This window comes from Rhinatrema bivittatum, chromosome 4 (genome assembly GCF_901001135.1).
Source record: "Rhinatrema bivittatum chromosome 4, aRhiBiv1.1, whole genome shotgun sequence".
NCBI classification, from domain to species: Eukaryota; Metazoa; Chordata; class Amphibia; order Gymnophiona; family Rhinatrematidae; genus Rhinatrema; species Rhinatrema bivittatum.
The window spans coordinates 434,453,706-434,472,518 of record NC_042618.1 but is presented as its reverse complement, the minus strand read 5'-3'; the positions used below and the strand labels follow the sequence as shown (position 1 = coordinate 434,472,518).

At 43.1% G+C, this 18,813-nt stretch overlaps 1 protein-coding gene across 2 annotated transcripts in view; it reads left to right on the top strand.

The window, feature by feature from the left end:
- Positions 1-18,813, top strand: part of NFYB (nuclear transcription factor Y subunit beta) — a 99,028-nt gene that overhangs the window by 65,375 nt on the left and 14,840 nt on the right. For both annotated transcript variants that reach the window (XM_029601516.1, XM_029601514.1), the window contains 2 exons: positions 1,073-1,154; positions 7,215-7,294. In XM_029601516.1, the coding sequence (XP_029457376.1) occupies positions 1,073-1,154; positions 7,215-7,294 (162 nt within the window). The remainder of the gene's footprint in view (positions 1-1,072; positions 1,155-7,214; positions 7,295-18,813) is intronic.

Here is an 18,813-nt window from a genome sequence, read left to right as displayed (position 1 = left end):
GGTCTACCCCTACTTAAGGACTCAGGAATTCATTCAACTTCGCCTTGGCAAGGAGCTAGTCATCTGGGACTAGTCCTCCCTAGAACTCTTCCGCTTCCTGTTCCTGCCTGGCGTTCCTGGTCTCTGGATTCCATGTCTCGTCTTCCAAGTGGTCCTGATGTTTTGTCTTCCAAGTGGTCCTGATGTTCCGTCTTCCAAGTGGTCCTGACGTCCTTGTCTCCGGCTGCACAAGTCTCCTGTTGATCCCGGCTTTTAACCTCCCTTCCACTGACTCCTGCCTCAGTGCTCCGGCTCAGAGTCCCGTCTCTGGGTACCTGGCTCCGAGTCCCATCTCCGAGCTTCTTCCTTGAACTGTGTCCGGGTCTTCGGAGTTCCTTGCTCTTCCTCCATTTCCTCCATGTGTGAGTTCCAAGTCTTCGTCTTCTTTCCAAAATCCAAGCTCCAGTGCCTTTGGCCTTCATCTACCTTGGGTCCTGCCTCATGTCCGGCCTGCCGCCTCTGCTGCTCCCTGTGGCAAGTCCGAAAGGGCTTGGAGTAGTCAGAGGACCACTCAGAGGCCAACATTGCATGGTTCGTCTCACCAAGATGTGCAGGTCGGCAGGGGCCTGGCCGTCTCCACTCCCCAGGCAAGGTACGTCCTACCGCAGGGGCACACAACTCTCACCCCCTAGCGCTCTTCCCGTCCCAGCGCAACAGGTAGAGGTTAAGAGAGGAAGATGAGAGAGAGGATTGACTAGAAAAGATGGAGGTTCAGAGAGAATCAGCTGGAGTGTGGTGAAGGTGAGATTGGAATGATTGTTGGAGTGGGACTTCACTCCTGCTAATTTTGTTTTAGTCATTTTCTGTGGTTATGTGAATGTTCAAGTGCTAAAATGGAGTCACATTGGCTAAAAGTTTGGGAAGCTCTGCCTTCGTGCAATAATTTTGATAGACCAATAAATAGCATCAGTTTATACTATGGTAATGCTAGAAAAATTATCTGCCAATATTGAGGGGTATTTTGTGGGATCAAAAAGCTCAAATTCTTAAATATATCTTTATTGTGATATGTAAGTGTGCTTCTATTTGAAAGGCAATGAAAGGGGAGAAAGGTATTGGTGGTACCATTACAACAGCAGATGGCCTTGGTGATGAGCTCACAGAAGAAGCATTTGGTAAGTGAACTTTTCCAGTGAAAATAAAGCAATTGAGTCCTTATGTTTTGTAAAAGGTACACGAGTCTCTGATTTAGCGTATCCTGTACAATATGCAATAATCCTATTAGTTTATTTACTAGTTGATGTGGGTTTTTTTTTTAATTTTCTCTCTGGGATCTTCCTCTTGTTTAGACTGCCTTTTCACTCTGTAGCTCAGCTATCATACAATAGTCCTCAGTCAATGATCACAGACCATAGCTCCTTCCAGAGCTATTACACATATACTCTGAATCTGACCAGGCGATGGCTAATACTTCATTTATTTTGGAGACTCAGTGCTGCCTTCCAAGTACTCCTAGCACCTTTAGTCCCATGGAATAGGAACTGGGCCTGGTAGTAAAACCTAGGTCTACTGAATGCCAGCACATAGCAATTAGACTAGCCCAGTTGATGTTTATGTATTTTATTTATTTTTATTTAACTGTATGTTTATACAGTATGTATGTGTGTGTGTGTTTACATCAGGCTATTATATTTTCCCTAGTGATAAGTATTCAGATTATATATTGAATTTGGTTGTCCACATAAATCTGAAATTTTATCTACTGAATGGCCAACAAATTCAGTCGTGTAAAATTACGGGTGTGTTGGGGAGGAGAGGTAAGTTGTTTTCAGCTATTCATATGCTATAGTTAATTTCAAATTATATAAATAGCATTATTTATAAAGTGTTCCTCTTTAATTTGGGCCCCATCTTTATGTGTTGAAGGAAAGGTGAACAGGTTGGGAGCCAGATCATAGCACCAGGTACCTTTAAAAAAAACAAACTCCAGGCACCAGCTTCTTCTTTCTAATGACTGCAGATTGCTTGAGAAAGAAGTCTGTCCCATAGGATTGTGGAACAGTATTCCTGAAGGCACCTAGAATAAAGAGAGGGACATGTTAGATCAAAAACTAGTCTGCCTTGTATCTATATTCCTTATATTAAGGAGCTCTATGTTTGCCTGTTGTTAAGCTACATTTCTACGCTGCTCTTGTGTTATCCCCTCCCAGTTCTTTCTCCCTGTTAATATGTACTTTCAAACCTGCTGTTCAAATGTGAACCGGTATGATGTCCCTACTAATACCGGTATATAAAAGTCTCTAAATAAATAAATAAATAAATAAATAAATAAATAAATAAATAAATAAATAAATAAATGTCATTGTCCTCTATTCTCTACTCCTGGGGGAATTCTGCTCACAAAAACTTAAAATTCTGCAAACTTTATATTGGTCAAAATAACACAATTTACATGACAGTCTTTAAGTAATTACATTTTTAATTAATACGGAAAAAAGTTATTACTTAAAGATACAGAATTTTAAATATTTTGAGCAGAATTTCCCTAGAAATTCACTGTAAGAGTGTCCCTTCCACTCGCTCTCCCTACTCCCCTGACCACTTTGCCCTCTCAGGCCCCAACTCCTCCACCTGCCAGTATCTCTCCCCTCCACCTCTAGGCTCAACTCCTTCCACTCTATGGCCATTCCCAGAGTTTGAACCCATTCTCTGTAGTGCCCCTCACACACATGCTTCCTCTCTCTAGTGCACGTGCACATACACACACCCTCATACAGGCTCCCTCTCTCTCTCTCGCACACACACATCCCCTCATTCAGAGTCTCTCTCTCTCGCGCACACACCCATACAAGCTCCCTTTCTCTCTCACGCATACACCCTCACACAGGCTACCTATGTCTCTCTCTCACACACCCCTTCACAGCACGTCAGAACTTCATTTTCACATGCCGGAATTTCCTCTGCCATTTTCTGTGCAGAATTTGGAAATTCTGCTCAGGGGGGAGATTCTGCGCAAATTCTGCCCTCTGCAGTAGCACAGAATTCCCCCAGGTCTAATTCTCTGACTTCCAGTTCATTATTTTGTGAATAAAATTACTTGTGAATCATACAGAGTTGACATTCTGGTCATCATCCTGATGCCATTGGAAGGGTCAGCTGGTAAATCCTCACTCATGTTAAGAAAAGTTTGTTAGATGGTTTTTGTCTCATAATCAGTTTTTAGTTGATAGGAGAGGCCACCAGATTAAGAAAATCTGACCCGAGAGTCCTAGAGAAGGCACACATATAGCATTCATGCTATTTATCTGCTTTTAAGATTGTTTTTCAGTGTAAAATAATGTTTTATTTAAAGGGGAAAGCCAATGATGTCACTCTGTAAAAAAAAAAAAAAAAAAAAAAAGAGACTTTAGCATTTTATATGCGGTTATTTTATAACTTTTAAGGTGATGTGTGCTTTTTTCTGTGATTGGGTATGCCCGTTTTCACTACTTCTGTTGCTCAATGGTAAATGCCTTAGGATAGTGGTTCTTACTGTAACCCAGTACTCAGGTCACACTTAGTCAGATTTTCAGGATATCCACAATGAATATGCTTGAGATAGATTTGCATGCACTGCCTCCGTTTTATGCAAATATGTCTCATATCTTGAAAACTGATGCTGCTAGATGTGTCCCAAGGACTGGGTTGAGAACCCTTACCTTAAGAAACACAGCATCGTTCTGTCAGGAGCTTAGATTATTTATTTAACAATGGCAAGACAAATGGCAGAGCAATATTACATCCAAGGGTGATTTCAAGAACTTAGCACTGAAGGGTCTAAGAGGCTGATTTTAAAATAAGCAATCGTGCATCCTTACACTCACGTATCAGAACGCAAGCATGGATACACTGACATTTTTTATTGTGTGCGCACTTGCGCATGTATGTTTTAAAATGCACCAACTGTACTTAAGATGCTCCTGATTTTAAGAGATTACATGAGCACAGCTAGCGCGCATGTGTCTTCCATAGCACTGTGTCAGCTTTTAGGCACATATGTCAGCGAATTTTAAAACAAGCTTGCACGAGGCACATTCCCAGTTTTGCAGTGAAGCCATCAGTTTGTCCAGTTAATAGCAAGGCCTTTCAGATCTCTCTGGTTCTTCATCCTACATTCCCCCCAGTTGACCCAGATCCCTCACCCTGTTCTGTAAATCCTAAAACTCGTTATCTACAGACTAACTCCTCATTAGGAGCAGCAGTAAAATTATACAGATATCTAGCGTATGCGTACTGCGTTTTTCATTTTTAAAATTCGGAGTTATGAGCGGATGTCTTGGCCCTGCCCCAGAATGCCCATGCTCTGCCCCCTTTCCGCCATCTTATTCCCCACGCACGGACAGGTACAAATGCCTGTATTTTGCAGTTTTTTTAAATGCGCGTTGCTCGCGCACACCCGCATATATGGGTATTTTTGCATGAACAACGCTTTTAAAAATTGATCTGTAAGGCTCTTGTAATTGAAGAATTTGTGATTTCTGGTGTCATGAAGCTAACCGTATAACTTCCTTCATCCCCTCTGCACACTCTCACACATGACTAACAAATATATTAAAAACCAAACAGGAGATAAACCAGCACTCCAAAATCAATTCACACAAAAGAAGGAAGATGCAGGAAAAGTATACAGTCCAGTAGTTATTGACATGAAAGAAATTATTCTTTATTTCTTAAAGATTCAATGTGGCTACTCCAAGCTCATCACAGCGTACAAAGGTTTTCAGCTGGGTCACCCAACACGGACCCGTGTTTTGCCCAAGGCTGCATCGGGAGGGACTCTTATGGTGTATAATTTTCACCACTATAATTGAAACACAAATGAAATATTTGTAACATGCAGACTGTACAATAGGGCATAAGTATAAATATCGCCAAGACACGTACCTTCACAAAAAGTCCATATCTGAGTCTAGGGAGAGTGGACAGTACTGACAGAAGCAGAGATTTAAAGGACTGAAAAAAGTCACGAAAGGCTGCGCCAATGAAACTGCAACAGCACAGAGAGAATTAACCAATCACAGAGAGGCAGTGGAAGACCGCTTAAGTGAAATGGTGCCATTTGATTTCGTTATTGAGACCCCTTGGAGATACTGTCCAATCGATAGATCCATTTCTATTCTCTGCGACTAATATTTCAGAAATGTTCCCTCCTCGGGGGGGGGGGGGGGACGACGACTATATCGATCACGAAAAACTTTAAATCCAGTTCTGTTATGTGCATGAAGAACCCAATGGGGAACTAGGGGAGCAGTCTCTTGGCAGGTCCTGATGTTGGACCGGTGTTCAATGATTCTAGTGCACACTAGGGGTGTGCATTCGTATTGACCGCATATGTAAAACGCTACGCATATTTTTTTATTAACTTAAAAAAGTGATGTGACATAAACGATCGGATTTCCCACATATCCAACATAGCTATGTTGGATATGTTGGAAATCCCAATTAAGTGACGCTGTCCCTCCCAATTCTTCAGGATTTTCTGGCCATTTGTCCTGGGGACACTGCTCAGTTTGTCCTCACGTTCTTCCCATGACTACGTTTCAACACCCAGTTTCACGCAAAATCTATAACCTTCATTTTTCTACTACTGTTCTTCTAAGGGAGTAATTTGGTCAGGAGGCCCCCCCAAGCTGGCCAAAAGTTCTTTTTGGGCCGAACGAGCCTTCCGGCGCGACAACGCCGGGAATCACGTGACGCCGCGTCACTCGACGTGGCGCCGACGTCACATGCTTCTCGCCAAGGATTGCAGAAATGGCGTCCTCACTCCTCGCTCGATCACCAGGGAGTTGTGGTAAGTCTGGGGGGGGGATTAAGGAGGGTGAGGGGGTTTAAATTTTTTTTTTTGCACATATGGACATATACCCAACTCATTTAATTTTTTTTATGTCCATATTGACCGCAAATGGGACCCCCTTTGGACATATTGACATATGGACATAAACTTTTGCTCTGCACATCCCTAGTGCACACTGATCGGGAAGTCTTGCCAACATATAGTTTTGAACAAGGACAGATTATCAAATTACTCCCTTAGAAGAACAGTAGTAGAAAAATGAAGGTTATAGATTTTGCGTGAAACTGGGTGTTGAAACGTAGTCATGGGAAGAACGTGAGGACAAACTGAGCAGTGTCCCCAGGACAAATGGCCAGAAAATCCTGAAGAATTGGGAGGGACAGTGTCACTTAATTGGGAGTGAACTAAAAAATCTCTTAAATTACGTCCACATCGGAATGTAAATCGTAACGGGTAGTCAAAACATTGTGTAAGGCTAAAATAGGCCAATGACGGCCAATGATTGCTGTAAGGTCTCGGGTATGAGTTGAAAATGGTAAAATGCAGTTAATACAACCATCACATGAGTGGACCTGAGGGGAAAATAGGAGGTCCCGATTCACAAAAAGGGCGCGTTTCAAAGCCTTCTGAAGAACCCTGCGAGGGTACCTTCTCTCCTTGAACCAGGACACCATCTGCTTAGCTTGGAACAAAAATTCGGACTTAGATGAACACAGACGTCGAAGCCTTAGTAACTGACCTACTGGTATGTTCATTCTTAAGTGAGATGGATGTTGACTATCGTATTTGAGCAGGGTATTGCGGTCAGTAGTTTTACGAAAAATGGATGTGGAAAAGGAACCGGAATCTAGTGTAACCATGATGTCAAGAAAGGAAATACTTTGAGAGTTAATACAAAAATTAAATTGTAAATTTGTATTGCATGAATTAAGCCAATCAAACATAAAAAAAAACTGGATATCGGTTCCAGTCCAGATCAAAAATACATCATCAATGTACCGCCGCCATGTATGAATGAAAGAAAACCAAGCAGAGGGGTAAATGTGAAGTTCTTCAAATTTATTGACATAGAGACAGGCTAGACAGGGTGCACAAATATATTAAGCCAGGAATCCTCAAATGGCAGCATTTTCTTTCAAGTGATATTATTTTTGTCTTTCACAAATGGTACCAAAATTTTATTTAGCATGAACTCTAATATCGGCCATTGAAGAAGGATATGATATTCTGCTTTTGATCACAACCAAACTGGGATTTTTGAGAAATAAGGAAAAGGACAAACTAAGTATAGTTAGAGTTTAAAGCTGGCTGTGTGTATAAAATATGAAATAGTAAAGTTTAAATATAGCTTATTGTTTTTGACTAATTTCCATCACTAAACTTTTTTTTTTTCTTTCTTTAGCTAACCAGTTGCCAGCAGGTTTAATAACTACAGATGGTCAGCAACAGAATGTTATGGTTTATACAACATCATATCAACAGGTGCTGTTATCTTTCATTACTTATTATTAAGTATTATCATTTTTGTAGTCAACCTCCTTTGAAACTAACTGCCAGTATATTTTGCATTGAAAATTAACATCAGGAGATACAGTTGTGCTCATAAGTTTACATACCACTGGCAGAATTTGTAAGATATGTAGCATTTTAAGAAAACATGAGTATCAGATAAAACACGTCTGTTATTTTTAATGTTTCAAATTAACTATTATACAACACAGAATAGCACAATCATTAAAAAAAACCATGTGTAATGATTACACATGGGTTGATTACACATGGTTTATTTAATGATTGTGCTATTCTGTGATGTATAATAGTTTAATTTGAAATACATTAAAAATAACAGACGTGTTTTGTCTGATCACTCATGTTTTCTTAAAATGCTAAAACATCTTATAAAACTTATGATCACAACTGTAGAAATGTGCACAGAAAAAAAGTTTGGATTAGCTCACTTGCTTTTTTAATTCCTTTTGTTTGTTTTGATTCCAAAATTCATTTGATAATTTTATTAGTCATTTCATTTGTTTCCATTAAAGTCAATAGAGGAAGCATTGCATCCTATTTGGACTCCCACATTGAAGTTTTCTATCTAAGTTTAATGAAATTTGCAGGTAGGTATCAACAGCAGCGGGAACAGCATGCCAAGACACAAAGTGTGGGGAAAGAGTGGCACCAACAGTGGCATGACCAGCCCAAGGCACCGTGAGAGGAACAAAGCAGAACAAACCATATCATGAACAGCCAAAGGCACCATGAGAGAGGCAAAGCAGTACTAACAGTTGGGCTGATGCAGTATGGTGCGCTCCATTGAGCGCACCGTTAGCTCCCGTTTGGCCACACTTTTTCGACACGCTATTTTTACCCCTTATACCCCTTATCAACATGCAAATGCATGTTGATGAGCCAATTAGTCCCGCGCGATCCAGAAGGTAAAATGTGCAGCCAAGCTGCACATTTTACTCTCAGAAATTAACTCTTGCCAGCACCGGGAAAGTGTACAGAAAAGCAGAAAAAACTGCTTTTCTGTACACCCTCTGACTTAATATCATAGTGATATTAAGTTGGAGGCCCCAAAAATAAAAAAAAAAATCTAAAAAAAAAAAAAAAAAAAATCTGCCCGTGGGTTGGAAAACAGACGCTCAATTTTGCTGGCGTCTGTTTTCTGAACCCGTGGCTGTCAGTGGGTTCGACAACTGACGCCGGTAAAATTAAGCGTCGGCTGTCAAACCCGCTGACAGCCGCCGCTTCTGTATGTGTGGGCCCTAATTTGCAAACCTTTGCTTAGTGAATCGCGCGCCCAGGAGAGTGGCCTGGGCATGTGTCGGGAGAGCGGGCGCTTGCCGGCTCTCCCGCGTACTTTACTGTATTGGCTCATTTGGGAGGAACCACCCCAAGGCACCAAGAGAAGAACAAAGGGCAGAGGTATTGCTAGCTACTTAAAAGATTCTGGGCACAGAGTTTAATTGTGTGTTGAGTGAAAAAGAGCTTTCTCCGATTAGTTTTAAATGTGCTACATGCTAACTTCATGGAGTGCGCCTAGTCCTTCTTTTATCCGAAAGAGTAAATAACTGATTCACATCTACCCATTCTAGACCTCTCATGATTTTAAACACCTCTATCATATCCCCCCTCAGCTATCTCTTCTCCAAGCTGAACAGCCCTAATCTCTTTAGTCCTTCCTCATGGGGGAGCTGTTCCATCCCCTTTATCATTTTGGTTGCCCTTCTCTGTACCTTCTCCGTCACAACTATATCTTTTTTTGAGATGCGGCGACCAGAATTGTACACAGTATTCAAGGTGCGGTCTCACCATGGAGAGATACAGAGGCATTATGACATTTTATGTTTTATTCATCATTCCCTTCCTAATAATTCCTAACATTCTGTTTGCTTTTTTGACTGCTGCAGCACACTGAGCTGACAATTTGAATGTATTGTCTACTATGACTCCTAGATCTCTTTCCTGGGTGGTAGCTCCTAATATGGAACCTAACATCGTGTAACTACAGCATGGGTTATTTTTCCCTATATGCATCACCTTGCACTTATCCACATTAAATTTCATCTGCCATTTGGATGCCCAATTTTCCAGTCTCACAAGGTCCTCCTGCAATTTATCACAATCTGCTTGTGATTTAACTACTCTGAATAATTTTGTATCATCTGCAAATTTGATTACCTCATTCATCATATTCCTTTCCAGATCATTTATAAATATATTGAAAAGCACGGGTCCCAGTACAGATCCCCGATGCACTCCACTGCCCACTCCCTCCACTAAGAAAATTGTCCATTTAATCCTACTCTCTGTTTCCTATCTTTTAACCAGTTTGTAATCCGTGAAAGGATATCGCCACCTATCCTATGATTTTACTTTTCCTAGAAGCTTCTCATGAGGAACTTTGTCAAATGCCTTCTGAAAATCCAAATACACTACATCTACCGGTTCACCTTTATCTACATGTTTATTAACCCCTTCAAAAAAAGAAGCATATTTGTGAAGCAAGACTTGCCTTGGGTAAAGCCATGCTGACTTTATTCCATTAAACCATGTCTTTCTATATGTTCTGTGATTTTGATCTTTAGAACACTTTCCACTATTTTTCCCAGCATTGAAATCAGGCTAACTGATCTGTAGTTTCCAGGATCACAGCTAGCTTTTCACTGCAGGTTGCTGTCTGTAGCAGAATTGTTGCTAAATCAAACTTGTGCCTTTCTCCGTGCATACTAGAGGCTGCCATAGAAGGGAAAGCTGTGGCTCATCTGGAACCAGGAGTGGTCTTTTTAGCCATCACGGATTTGATGAGAGCAACAGCTCGGTGTAACGCTTCTATTGTAGTGGCGAGGTGTTTGTTGTGCCTGCATAACTGGTCTGCGGATTTTATTTCCAAGTCTCAGATGATTACGTTTCCCTTTAAGAGTAAGCTTCTGTTTGGAGAGGATTTGGAAAAGTTTGTCAAATCCCTAGGGGAGTCAAAGGCTCCTAAGTTGTCAGAAGAAAAGCCCAGGGGATTTGCAAGATTTCCATCTTCAAGGAGTCTTGAGGAACATAAAGAGAGGATATCTAAGCAGGTCTCTACCCCTTAATAGATTTCAGTCCTTTTGCTTCAATAAGAAGAGAAGTAGAGATGCTGGTCCAAGTGTACCTTGGGAACTCGAAGCTCACAATGAAAGTTTGAGGACCCGTTCTCCGATGCAGATAAAAGGAGATTGCCTGTCGATCTTTTACCAGAGATGGGTCCAAATTACCTCAGATTTGGAAGTCATCAGGAGAGGAGATCTCAAGTTCTCCTGCCCTATTTAAAACATTTTTATGGTGTCTCCCATGTCATGCTGCTCAAAAGAAGGCAGCGACTCAAGAAATTCTTGTTCAGCTCTTGCAGTTAGAGGCAATAGTTCCAGTTCCAGCCCCTCAAATGGGCCAGGGCAGGTATTCCACTTACTTCGTCATGCCAAAGAAGGAAGGGAACATTGTCCCATCTTGCATCTGAAAGTAGTCAATAGGACTCTGAAAATTTCATGTTTCAAGATGGAAACCTTGAGATTGGTCATGGTGGTGTTAAGACAGGGGGGAGTATCTAACTGCTTTGGATTTGACAGAAGTGTATTTATATGTTGCAATATGAGTGGATCATCATGGGTATTTTCATTTTGCAATTCTGGGGGATTACTTCCAGTGCATTGCTCTGCCCTTCGGCCTGGCGACTACACCCGGAACCTTTTCTAAGGTAATGGTTGTGGTGGCTGCAGTGCAAGGGTATTTTAGTGCATCCATATCTGGACATTAATTGATATGGGCCAAGTCCGCTCAGGAAAGTCAGTCATCTACATCCAGGGTGGTGCAGTTTTTATAGGACCTAGGCTGGGTGGTCAATTTCTCGAAGAGCAAGTTGTCTGTCCCAGATCCTGGAATATCTAGGGGTGCAATTTGACACATCTCTGGGTCAAGTTTATTTATCAGGGATTGAATCTTGAAGTTGCAGGGTCAGGTGAGAGCTCTGTTGAGGTCTTAGAGTTCCACACCTTGGGAATACCTTCAAGTCCTGGATCCATTGCAGCCATACTGGGTCTGGTTCCATGGGCGAGGGCTCACATGGGTCTCTTCAAGGTCTTGTTGCCCAGGTGGTCCCCTCTCTCTCAGGATTATTTCCAGAGATTGGTGTTACTGAGTTACGCAAGGAGGAGTCTAGATTGATGGCTGGATCCCAGAATGGATGATAACGGTGATGACCGATGCCAGTCGGATGGGGTAGGTTGGGGAGCACATTGAAAACTCAAGTGGCTTAGGGTGTCTTGTCTCAGGAGGCGAGCAAATGGTTGATCAATTTTTTGAAAAGAGGAAAGGCAATGAGAATTCTTTCCAACCATGCAACAGTGGTAGCTTTTGGCAGTTGCTTAATGTCATGGACAAAAGAAAATCTGTGGATGATCTTGGCAGCTCACATAACAGGAGTGAAAAATGTGCAAGCACATTTTCTTAACTGGAACTCCATGAATCCAGGAGAATGGTCTCTGTTGGAGGAGGCACTTTCCCTAATTCTATCCAGATGGGAGAAGCCCGTGATGGATTTGATGGCTACCTGCAGCAATGCAAAGGTGCAGTGCTATTTCAGTCAGAGAAGAGAAAGCAATTCGTCAGGATTAGATGCTCTGATTAAAAAATGTCCAGAACATGCTCTTCTCTGTGTTTCTGCATGGCCATTTAATAGGGAGAATGGTTCAGAGGATATCCGAGCATCATGGTATGATACCTTGATGTTTCCACTAACTGGAAGCACCAGGTCTTCACAAAGTCACTTCCACCAGTGCATTCACAGCTGTCACTGGTTCTTCACCTGGCTTCCTGGCAGTGCCATCCTCCAGCCACTCTCTGGGATGATCCTGATTAATCTTCTCTCCTTCCTGCCCCACTGAGATTTTTTGCACCTGTAGTGGGTATACTCCCAGTCAGATGAGTCACATGGTTGCTGAGCTTCCTCTGTTTCCAGGGGTTCCAAGACTTTCTCTGGCCTCACTTGGAAAGCTATCTGGTTGTTGCCAGCACTCTCCTACAGAACCCCTATGGTACTCAGTTATTCTATAATGCATTGATACCGGGCCCATTGAGCTTGCATAGTAGCCATAAACTGTCACTGTCCTGCCTCACTGTTTGAATATGGCTCCTTAGAGGCTTTCTGCTAGCCTCTGTCCTTCCAGGAGGGTTTGAATTAAGGCTTCCATTTCCAGCTCCTTCATCCTTTGGCACAGACAAAGCTAGCTTTTGCTTAGAGGGCCCTGTCTTTTCAACACACACCCCAACAAATTTTCCTCTTGTTTTTTTTTCTCCAAAAAAAGGACAAAAATTTCCTTCTTGTCCAACTTTAACTCACTCACTGGTCACCTGACTATTCCAGGCAGGGCTAGCCCCTTTAGACCAATATAAATTTAAACCTTTCAATTTACTGCATCTAGAGCCCTGGAAAATTCTCTTCTTTGTTCTCTGTACTCTGCCTGAGTCACTCTCTTTCACTCTTTCCAGTGCTCTGTGCCCCAGCAACACTGCTTCTGCACCAGGCTGCTTCTCTAGGCAGGAACCATACAATACAAATTTATTTTTTCCCAATGCTCTGTGCCCACGCTTAGTAGCACTGCTTCTCTATCTATCTGGCCTGTGTCCTGCTTTGGTCCAGACTCTTGCACAGAAAAAAAAAATTGTGTGTCTCCTTTTTTTTCTATCTGATTTGAGCACTACTCTGTGCAATTGTATCTTTCAGAATTTTCGGTAACAAACTTAACACAGTTCCAAACACTTCTTTGTTCATGAAGCGCAGATTTCTGTCTGTGCTCTGCTTAGCTCAGAAAGTCCCACTCCTGCCACTATATGTGGCACAAACACGAGTGGTCAAGGTTTTCTCCATCAATAAGCAGGCTTAATTAGCCATGTTGCATGGATGACATCGTTAGGGTGGCTTAAGGCTTTTGCCCTACTGGGTATGCACTGTAGTTCCTGTGTAAATGAGCCTAGAAGTCTCCTCAGTACTTTTTTATCCATGCGTCGCACGGACATGGAATCTGTCTCTCGATTCCTCAGTCTTTTTTCTGTAGGAGTAATGAAGAGGCATCAGACAGCTTTCATGGCAGGCAGGAAGAGAGAAGGCAAAGAGGGTTTGTCCTCAGAGCCTCTTCCTTTTATTGTACATTCATACAAAGGCAGATGATGTGTCATTACATGATTGGCTACTTTCCCATAGCAACAGAAGAGTCATTAAACCATTGGCTTTGGCTCAGGGGGTGTGCACGGATCATATCATTGGCTGCTGAAATCTATACCTCCTGACTTTGTCCTGCCTCTGACTAGGGAAAACCCAGCCCCTCCCCCAGGAATTCAGGGCCAACAGGTATCCTTTCCCAGGCAGAGAGGCTTAAGCACAAGTGATGCTTTTATTCAGGCAAATGTCAGGGAGAAGGGAAGTTAGTGTTTAAACCCTGAAATGGCTTGCTGGCAAGCGCATATTTCCCACATCTTTCAATCTCTTTTCTTGCTTTGATGACCCCAAACAGCATTTTTCTGTGCTATTATGGCTTAGAAGAAAGATCACCAGTTTCAAGTACTGTAGTTGTGGCCATATAATGTCCATCACAAATGGTCACAACTACTGCTTTTTGTGCTTGGCCCCGGATCACGAGCAGGTGAATTGCTGCAACAGCAGGAGAATGTTCCCCAGAGCGCAGACGCATAGAGCTGAGAAGATTGCTAGTCTCTGGGCTGAAGAAATCTCTGGGCAATCATCAACCTCTCCATCTTCATCTTCGGGAGAGGTAGGAGAGCCTCCTCATTTAGTTCATTCCTCTCTGGGGAAGCTGTGTCGCCCTCACACTCAGGAGCGCCAGTCGGCCTTCTCAGGGATGCTCTGCAACTCATTCAAGCCATGCATGGGGCACAAGATGGCGCAGCAGGTGGTAAAGACACCTGCATCAAAGCCTATGGCTCCTACGCACCCGGAGCCAAAGCTGACACACACAGCACCGAAGATGGCTCATTGTGCGCTGAAGGCTGTGCATCCAGTGCAGACAATGGCACATCCAACATTGAAGATGGCGCACATGGCACCAAAGATGGTGCACTCAATGCTGAACACTTTTCACATGACGCCGAAGACATTGTACATGGTGCAAAAGATGGCGGACCATGTGTCGGGACTAATGCACCATGCATCAGGACCAGTGCTCTAAGGAAGGCACACCAAGTACCAGAGACAGAAAACCGGGCATCCAAATCACACCACACTCCAAAACTGCTGCATCACACAAGCAAATGCCTTTCTGATAGCCATCTTCTCAAAAGGAAAAGACAGGAAACCGGAGACTCTTTGTTTTTTTCAAGATCTGTAGAGGAGACACAGTCCCCAGCCCATTATCCTCTGACCTCAGACTCATCTATTGGGTGGTTTTCACTCCTGCATCTCAAGAGGCTTTTGCAGGAAGAGTGGCAAGAGTCTTCCCCACCCTTGGGAGCTTCCCATCCATTGGATGATAGTAGCTATGATTCCACCACCAAGAATCCCAAAGGCCATATATTATCCTATCATGGCATCAATTCTGATTCTGCCAGAGACCCAGATTCCTTTACTACCTTCCAATTTATGGCAGCAGAGTCTCAGATTCCCTATTCCTCAAACCATTTGTTCTGTCCTGCCTATTGCTCCAGTCTCTATGCTAGGCGAGCAACAAGGCTTAGCACAAGGAGATCCTATTCACCACTCTCCTAGCTGATGTTTTCAACAAGCAGTGGAGCAGATCATGGACATTGTCTGCAAATTTTTCACATTTCTATTTCCACAAGCACTCCTCCAACTTTCCCTCCAGAATACCCTATTCATACACTGGAGTCCACACATTCAGAGCCAGGTGTACCCCATTCACCAGTGACTGATCCTTCAGAGCATAACAGGGAAGAATTTCCTCCTCCATTTCCACCTTCTCAGGATCCTTCACTGACATTATCCCCGAGATCAGAGAGTCCTATGCCACTCTTCCCTGGGGAGTCCCAGTATAGCTCTACAGGCATTCTTTCTGCCCCACCAGAGGCATTCCTCACTTCTGGAAGACCTGATGTAGTCACAATTTGTTGAAAACGTGGGTCCTCTTTTGAAGGTTGAGAATTGGAAGGTTCCAGATCCTCATACAGAAGTAATGAGCTTACTGTGCATCCTAGAGCTACCAGGTGAACCATCGCTTTCCCATCTCACCCAGTATTGCAAAAATATCATATGAAATTCTGGGAGATCCCTTTTTCAGGTACCACCGTGGTGCGAAAACTGGACTTGAAATTTCACTTCCACAAATCACCTGGTTACGAGGTGGTGTGGCTTCCACATAACTCCATTGTGGTAGTCAGCCATGTGCAGGACAAAAAAGACAGACACCATTTGAATTCACCCAGGAAAGGACCTCAAGCTTCTGGACAATTTTGGAAAAAAAGTATTTCAGGGCTTAATGCTGTCAACCCTGATCCAACAGCACCAATTCTACATAGTACAATATCTGTATGAATGCTTGCAACAGTTAAAACCTATTGTTTGATCTGAGGAAGGACAGGCAATCGTGCCACAACCTCTTCTGGACATGGAGGAAAATGCATCATCTCTTGAGAGCTGTTTATGAAGGCTTTGACATGGCAGTAAGGACATCAGCAGCCTCCATTGTCGCACAACGAATAGCGTGGTTGCATGCCAACAGCATACACAAGGATGTCCTCGACAAATTGACTGATCTACCATGCTCAGGTTAAAACCTCTTCAATGACAAGCTTAAGGAAACTGTCACCCAGATAAAAGAACAAAAGGTCGCTGTGCAGTCACTCTCTATGGGTGGAGACCAATCCTCCAGTTTGCAACGCTTCTATCCACAATTTAAGAAGCCCTTCTACCAACAGAAGCCCTGTTAGCCTTATCGTCAACCTCCTTACTAGTTGCCACGACCTCAACAACTGTCTACCCAACAAAAGGGGATGGCAAAGGGAAAGTTGTCAGCAGAAACAACCAGCGCAAGCAGCTTCAAAGATGCAGCAAAATTTTTAAGAATGCTGCCACCACAACAGATATCTACTGGGGCAGAATCCAACTGTATGCGACATCGTGGGCCCAAATAACATTGGACCAATGGGTACTATCAATAGTACAACATGGTTACCATCTCACCTTCAAGTGCAAACCTTGAATGCTCTGTCTCTCCTCTCCTCTCTAATTGATCAATCCCAACAAGATCTGTAGGTAAGTTTTAGGGGTGCAGGAACCTGTTTGCTACAGAACTCTTCTGGTTCACCTCCCACCTCATCTCATGATCCTAAATTCAGGAAAAGACACACAGAATTATATTAATACTTGGGGCTAACTTCTCTGGTCCCAACTTCAGGCGATCTCCCTGTTTAAGAAGCCCTTGTACCAATGGAATGGCCTTATCGTCAACCTCCCTACTAATTGCCATGACCTCAACAACTGTCTACCCAACAAAGGGGAAGGCAATGGGATAGTTGTCAGCAGAAACAGATCTTCTACAGTGAGAGGTACAGTCCCTCCTCAAGTAGAACACCGTACAAGAACTAGTCCATTCCAACTATTATCAGAATATTATTCCAAAAACTTCCTCATCCAGAAAAACTCAGGGGATCTCCGGGCCATCCTAGATTTCACAAATCTCAACAAATATCTTTGAGAAAAATTCAAGATGACTTCTCTGGGCACCATTCCTACTGTTTATCCAGCCACAGGACTGGATATGCTCCTTAGATCGCAAGGATGCTTATGCACATATCCCTATGCACTTGTCTTCTTGGCGTTACCTCTGCTTCAGAGTGGGGGACAAGCATTATCAGTAAAAGGTCCTCCCTTTTGGCCTCTCGTCAGCCTTGAGAGTATTCACAAAATGTCTAGCTGTAGCAGTAGCATACCTCTGCCAGTCGGGAGATCGAATTTTTCTTTACCTGGACGACTGGTTGATAACAGCTTCTTTAAAAGAGGCCCTACATTTACACACAATGTTAACCATTCATTGTCTAGAGGATCTGGGATTTGTAATCAATTATGAAAAGTCGAATTTACATCCAACTCAAACAATACAGTTCATAGCAGCCTGAATAGACTCTATTCTATATATGGCCTTCCTTCCGAGAACAGAGCCCAAAATCTTTGGAACCTTTCCGGGCTTCTCCAGTTGTGGTCCCTAGCACCTGCCTGTCTCATTCTCACCTTGCTAAGTCCTCTAGAAGCAGCAATCCATGTACTTCCTTTGACTCGTCTATACATGAGGTGATTTGAGGGTTTGAGAATGCAGTAGAATTATTTCCTTTAGCCTCTGTCTTCACGCGTGATCTTAACCGACTTCATGAAAATGGATATCAAATGGTGGCTACATCCAGGAGTATTGGAATCATGACTGCCGCTTCAGCCACAAACACATCAGATTATACTCGCCATCAGCACCTCCACCCGAGGCTAGAATGTGCATCTTCTACAATTCAAAACACAGGTTTTATGGACACTCCAAGAGACACATCAGTTAAAGCTGCTAGAGATAAGAGCAGTATGCCATACCTTCAGGGTTTTCCAACACATGCTCCATGGTCAACATATGATTCACTTCGACAATCAAGTTACAATGTGTTATCTCAACAAACAAGGAGGAATGGGATATTGGACCCTCTACAAAGAGGCATTAGCCATCTGGAGCTGGGCAAAGGTCCACCGCGCCACCCTCCAAGCAGTCTACTTTCTGGGGATCGTGAACACAGAGGCAGACAGACTTTTAGCAGAGTTTTCCAACCTCATGAATGGGCTCTTTCTCAAACTGTCACAGTCTCTTCCGCTGCTGGGGTTGGCCTTTGATAGATTTATTTGCAACTGAACAGAACACAAAACTGACCCAATTTTGTACTCTCTACCCGAGCATTTACAGGGAAGAACCAGAGCATTCCTAATTTCTTGGTCCCAAGGACTTCTATACGCCTTCCCTCCAATCCTGCTCATTGCAAAAACCATACAGAAATGTATGCAAGACCAAGCCAAGTTGATATTAATAGCCCCAGCGTGGCCCTGACAACCATGGTATGCATATCTCATTCAACGTTCAGCAGAGCCCCCACAAAGTCTAAGAATAGATCCCTCCCTCCTCTCCCAGGAGGGGTGTTACTCCTCCATCCCTTGCACCTTCTCTCAGTCTCACGGCATGGAAATTGAACGTTGAACCCTAGCACACTTCCACCTATCATCCGAGGTCGAAGACATCATAGCAAGAAAAACATCCACGCAAAGTAACTATTCCTTCAAATGGAACCAATACACCAAATGGTGTGAAGAACGTTCCCATTCACATGTGAGCCTTGACTACTGCTAGATTACCTCCTCTACCTATCCAGCAGAAGTCTCAACATTTTCCATTTGCATATACATAAGGGCTATAATAACTTATCACGTCTTAGAACAGTGGTTCTCAACCCTGTCCTGGGGACCCCCACAGCCA